A 6,120-nucleotide genomic window follows, 5' to 3' on the forward strand; every position below is an offset into this window, starting at 1 on the left:
TGAGCCAGGAGGGTTGATGGGGCCAAGTGACGCCAACCAGGATTAGAACTCTGCCCTTGCCATGACGACTCGAGCTCCGTAACCACAGCATCGCCCAGCTGATTACCAGGGTCGATTGGTGCCCCCTCTGCCTGCAGGGTGCGCGAGCTGAGTGCTCAAGTCTGGAGGAAGTGTACATTGCTCCTTATAGGAGGCACTGCACGGCCACCATGTATAGAGACGGCTATTCTTTTGACAGTCGCCAAGCGCACCGTGGCGGCACGTCACGTACTGACGGTGCCGCTGTGTGCCCACAGGACGGCCGGCTCCAGAGACAGGAAGAGCGCGACCATGCTCCCCAAGGACAAGAGCAGCACGCACCGCTTTGGGGGCGGCCACAGCCTCAGCGACGGGGACGTGGAGAAGATCAAGGAGATGTTCGAGCGAGAGCCGGCAACAGCGACGCCCAGCACAGCCACATCGCAGTCTGGCTCCTTTACAGGTGCCCGGCAGCGGCAGCAGCCACCATAGCAGCAGCAGCCATAGCAGCAGCAGGCACTACAGCAGCAGCCACAGCAGCAGCAACAGCCATTGCAGCGTCAGTGAGCCCAAGGAACAGCTCCAGCGTGTCTGCCCTGCGAGACAGTCACAGCTCACAGAGTCTCCTTGCTCCATGAGCGGTAGTGTAGTGGTTAGCGTGCTGCACTACAAACCCGGCAAACAGAGTTTCATTCCCACTCACGGCCAACACCAGTAATGATTATCTGAACCGGTCCTGGGCCTCCCCTAGGTCGAATCAGCCTCAAATGATTGCCTGGTACGGTGTGTAAACATCGCCACTCGGGAGGCAAAGGCACCCGGGCGTGGTGCTGGCCATCCACCCCCTCGTGTGCCGTTCTGGCCTCCATAGGTGCTCACTAACAGCACTTACCCCAACAGTCTGTTAAGGCTATATGGGGGAGCTTTGTCTTTATGTGGACCCCCCTAATGGAACATCTTTGCCAGTTAAAAACATTTAGGCTGGCCTGCCTACGATCCATCCTGGGTTTAACCAGTCTGGATTGTGTAAGGAGCTCACAAATCCTTGAACGATCTGGACAAAGTCCCATCGGTGAGCTCCTCCGGCAGGCAAGACTGCGTTGGCTGGGCCATGTAGCCCCCATGCCAAGTCACCGCATGCCTAAACAGCTTTTGTTCGGCCGGATCTAGGGGGCTAAAGAGGAGGGGTATGGGCTACAGAAGAGATGGAGTGATGTGGTACAGGAGGATGTGGAGTTGAGTGGACTTGCCGATGACTGGTACCAGCGGTGTCAAGATCAGCCTCTGTGGAGGAGGCTCGCGAAGGACGCTACTGGGCAGTTGGAGGCAGTCACCCTCCAACAACAACGGAGGGCAGAGGAGCGACGCTCACAACAATGAACGGAGCGCCGGGTGGCTAAAGCACAGTAAGTTGGCACAGTAGGGGGCACAGGTGGTGCATCAGCCACTCATCTCAGTCAGTCGACCCGTGGCACCTGGGTCTGCCCCGTGACCTCCTGCCAGCGGGCGTTCGACACTTCACGTGGCCTCAAGGTGCACATAGCCTGGCACAAGCCTCGTGGTGACGTCTCCGCCACTTATTGGCGAATGGCGGTTGTTGTTGTTGTTGTTGCAGGAGCAACAGCAGGAGCTGGTACCACACACAGAGATGCTGGTGCCTGCACGAAGGAAGACGCGATGAGATTGTTTACCAAGGTACCCTAATCAACGCACGGGTGGTGTCGTCAGGGCTGCGTTCATAACTAGCCACTGTGCCTCATTGTGGGGCTACGTCATGGGCAGCAACAGGCAGTGCAGCAAAACCCATTGTTGTACTGTACTTCTATGTGTCCACGTGTATGCTTCACAAACCCGCATTGACCAGCGTGGTGGAGTCTGGTCCAATAACCCTCAGAGCCCGCACGGTGTGCAGTGGCCCTCATCCAGCAGTGGAGTGATAGAGGGCTGTCCACGTGCACACCTCGCCACCTCTTCTCTACAACCTGCAGCAGCGCTTGCAGTGGCTCTGAGCAAGAGCAGCCGTCACGTGCGTTTGTGTTGACTCAGCTGTCTGTCTTTGTTTTGCAGCTGCGCCAGGAGGTGAAGGGAATCAGCATGAGAGGTACTCACAATCCTGGTTATTCTTCAGTTTTAAGCAGCTGACTTAGGCGATAGCCATGTCTGCAATGAACGTGTAGTGACATTGGGATGTCATTGTGTGGTGCTGGCCCGGGAGGGCCGTGGTGTGCGACGTACTTACATCGCAGACAGCATCGTGTGTGTTGCTGAGTAAGGCCGGCTCTAGCAGAGCACGGCGTGTGATGCATCGCGTACACACCGTAGGTGGGTGTGGTACCAGCCCTAGCGGGGCTTGGTGAGCGCTGGGATAGTGTGGGCACCACGCATGGAGTGCAGTGCGGGCTCCCACAGAGGGGAGCGGGAGAGTGTCAGCCCAGGGACACAGTTGCCCCAGGCCATGGCATTCTGGTTGACCCTGTAGACACGTGATTCGGAGTGTCCACAGAGAGGCCCCCAGGTGGGGGGGCTCGGGGGTGATCACGTGTCCGGGGAGAGCTCTCGAGAGGGATCGAGAGGGAGCTGGAATGCTCGCGAAGGTGGGTGAGGCCGAGGGCGGAGCCGGCCCCGACCCGGGAGGATATAAGGTGGGTCCCTGAGAGGGACCGGGGTCGCTTCGTTCTACAAGCTGGAAGCTCCACATCCTACGTCTGAAGAGGCACCAACACGTGGCCCGGGACCCGAGTGAGGGTCTGGTCCATCATAGCTGTAACAACTCCTACGTATAGAGTAGTTAGCTGGTTGGTCACCACCCTAGGCTGTATCTGGTAAAGGGGCAGTTATCCCTTTTGTATATACGTGTTGTGAATAAATCTATTGCCACTGAAGAACAACGTCTGCGACTCAGTTGGACTCACTACAAACGCATTCAGGTGCAGGCAGTGATTCCCTGTAGTACACAAGTGTGGCTCCAGGTTAACCTGCACTGTTATTGAAAAATGTGAAAGTAAATTGAATGCAACACTCGTTCAAGCGCTATCCCCTGCTACAAGAACACATTTTTCCCTTGGTATTAAAACTCCTGAATACCAGAAGCATTGTTCAGGACACCTATGCAGATATTTAAACACGTGTTATTTTTCTGACTACATTTTGAAACCTATTACATCACTCAATCACTTGAGTGATGAAAAGGAGAGAGACACACATCACCAAACTGTAGGGCGAAGCAGCCTCTTGCGCATTCCAGCTGCTCTGACGTTTTCCTGCACCAGAAGCTTCATCACACCTTAGAAGTAGCCAGACTGCTTCGCGCAGCTACCACGTGGCAACTACCACCCCACAGGCTGTCAGCGATCTGCCCCTCCATTACCGTTCCCTAGAGCACAGAATGCAGTGACCCTTGAACCACACTCCCAGGTGTGTTCCTCGTCGCTGGCTGAGAGAGCAGAGTTGCTGTGCTGGTTGAGGGTGCTGCAGGGCTGTGGTGGTGGTGAATGTCGCCGTTACGCGGAGACGCTCGCTCGCCGTGCCGCTGCTGCCGCTGTGGTGAGAGCGGCGCTCTGGAGCGCGTGCTGGAGCCCTCCCCGTGTGCCATGTCTCGGCAGGAGCACCCTCGCCTTGTGGAGTCAAGGACGGCGTCTCCGCAGGCAGAGTGGGACGCTGGCCCCAGGGCCCGGGTGGCCAGGTGTACGTCCCGTACAAGCTCTCCACTGCCTTCTGTGAGTGCCTCCCGCACCACAGCGCGCTGATTCTGCTCCGTGCTGCAGGGTTGACAATGCACTCATCTCCTCCTTTATGTTTCAGTGTAATCACTACAATATCGCTCTGAATCCAGTTCACTGTTGATACTGGTCCATGTGTTATTGATATGCAAGTGAGACGTTATTGATACGCGAGTGAAGTGTGATTGAGGTGTTTTGTGAGGCATTCATTCCCCAGTGAGGTGTTATTAATATGCATGTGAAGTGTGAGCAAGGTGCTAGTAAGGACTGAGTAACGTGCGAGCGAGATGCTTTTGAGGCACCAGTGAAGTGTGAGTGATACGCCAACGAGGTGCGAGCGAGGTGTGAGGCGCTCGTAAAGAGCGAGCGAGGCACGAGTGAGGCGACGGTGTGTCCCGTGCCTCGTGTGTAAATCCATCTCACGACATCACACGACCACTCACGGCTCCCGCGCGAGAGGGAGACACAACCGCTCCGCACCGTGGCCAGCTTCACCAGGGTTCCGCTAGACCGTGATGTCCATTGTAACCGTACCGATTCTCACCACGCCAGCCGTGTACCAGGAGAGTTTCACTCAGAGTCGGGCACGTGATTGGCAGTAATGCGACTACTACGAGTGTTACTCAGTGGAGGTCACATGTCTGGAGAACCAGCCCCATACAGTCACGTGCAGTGGCACAGAAACACCATGCTGAAGTGCACTCCCTGTGATGCGTTTTACAAAGACACCGGCGTGGCCAGGGGCACGGCTGGGTCTCAAGCAGTTGGGGCAGGCAGGACTCCCCGTCATTCCAAGTCAATGAGAGCACCTTCTCTTCTAAGGACCAGTGGTGCATCGCTGCTGAAATGAGCAGTGGTGGAAATTCCACATTCCCTCCAGTGTTGACGCGTCTAATTTTATTAACCTAAGAGGGATGATGGGCTGAGTTGATCCTCAACCAGATTGTGGTTGAGAGCTAGGCTTCCTATTGCGTGCAGTGCACTTCGACCACAGGGCCACCCGGCCGTGTAGATCCCAGGAGCATAGCGGCGGGGCCATTAGTGTGTTGCGTTGATAGACAAAGCGACCGTGTGGAGCGGTCATAGGGAGCGGCACAACGCAGCGTGGTGCTGCATGGAGTGGCATGGCACGGAGCGCCGGGGGGATCGCTGCTTGGCGGCCGACGCCCCTTAAGCCAGCCTCCTGCACCCCACAATGCACGTCACTCGCTCCTGCCATGTTCATCTCATGACATCACAGGGGTGCCTACATTCATCACTGCGGTTATATACCCATGTATGCCCGTTTAGGTCAAATCCCAATTACAATGCGATGCAGTTTGATGACAGTCATTGGTGATCAGGCAGAGACCATTAACTCACTATCCTTGAGAGCCCAGTTTTATCAGGGTGGTTGAAACCCGGTGTGGACCCCAGGATCTCAGTGGCTCCTCATGGCGATGTCAAAGCGAGGAGAGAGAGCTGTTGCTTCCAAATCAAGTTCCTTCGTGTCAGAGTGGGGCTCTAAGGGTACGGCCCTGCATATGAGTGGATTTTAATGCGGTATTAGTGACTCTGACACTGTGTAAGTGTACAGATCACTCGTGCGCCAGTAATAAATATACTTGGGTGTTCTGCTTTTGTCAGACGACTATGACGTGGAGGCGATCACGCGGGCGACACAAGAGTTTGAGAAGAAAACGTGCGTCCAGTTCAAACCCCACGCAGGCGAAATGGACTTCATTCACATCCAGGACTTGGGCGGGTGAGGGATTTACAGATTCACACCAATAATTCACTTCAAGCATTCACTCCCAACATTCACACCGAGCATTCACTCCCATCATTCAATCCCAACATTCACTCCCATCATTAACTTCCAACTTTCACTCCCATCATTCACTCCCATCATCACTCCCATCATTAACTGCCAGCGTTCACTCCCATAATTCACTTCCATCATTAACTCCCAATATTCACTCCCATTATTCACTCCAAACATTCACTCCCATCATTCACTCCCATCATTCACTCCCAACATTAACTCCCATCATTCACTCCCATCATTAACTCCCAACATTCACTCCCATAATTAACTCCCAACATTCACTCCCATCATTCACTCCCAACATTCACTCCCATCATTCACTCCCATCATTAACTCCCATTCTATTCCCATCATTCACTCACTCTCTCGTGGTACTCGTGTAAACAAGACAACGTCTGCACAGTTTTTGAGCTTTCAGCAAGATGTGCTTAGTTACACTCTCCTCTGTGCTATGCCGTGTTTATGTTGCAGTAGCCTTTGTGAATGGTTGTGTTCGGTAGCATTTGTGAATGTGTTTGTGCCCAGTGGCATGCACTGAAGGAAGACCTCCCCATTCATAAACAGCATTTTGTTCTT

At 54.5% G+C, this 6,120-nt stretch overlaps 1 protein-coding gene across 1 annotated transcript; it reads left to right on the forward strand.

Annotated features, from left to right (window-relative positions):
• The first annotated feature begins 1,646 nt into the window (after positions 1-1,646).
• Positions 1,647-5,505, forward strand: LOC142930537 (embryonic protein UVS.2-like). The gene is made up of 4 exons (XM_076073198.1): positions 1,647-1,713; positions 2,086-2,119; positions 3,621-3,734; positions 5,364-5,505. Exons 1-4 carry the CDS (start codon positions 1,696-1,698, stop codon positions 5,483-5,485), a joined length of 288 nt encoding a protein of 95 aa, XP_075929313.1. The 5' UTR covers positions 1,647-1,695; the 3' UTR covers positions 5,486-5,505.
• The last annotated feature ends 615 nt before the right edge of the window (positions 5,506-6,120 follow it).

The sequence above is a fragment of the Petromyzon marinus genome, chromosome 1 (genome assembly GCF_048934315.1).
Source record: "Petromyzon marinus isolate PM22_M1 ecotype Great Lakes invasive population chromosome 1, UKy_Petmar_22M1.pri1.0, whole genome shotgun sequence".
In the NCBI taxonomy this organism is placed as follows: domain Eukaryota; kingdom Metazoa; phylum Chordata; class Hyperoartia; order Petromyzontiformes; family Petromyzontidae; genus Petromyzon; species Petromyzon marinus.

Bases quoted from the DNA above. Each gene is read 5' to 3' on its own strand.
- LOC142930537 (XM_076073198.1), top strand. The intron at 2,120-3,620 runs GTACTCACAATC...ATGTCTCGGCAG, and splicing joins GAAGGGAATCAGCATGAGAG to GAGCACCCTCGCCTTGTGGA. The intron at 3,735-5,363 runs GTGAGTGCCTCC...TGCTTTTGTCAG, and splicing joins CAAGCTCTCCACTGCCTTCT to ACGACTATGACGTGGAGGCG.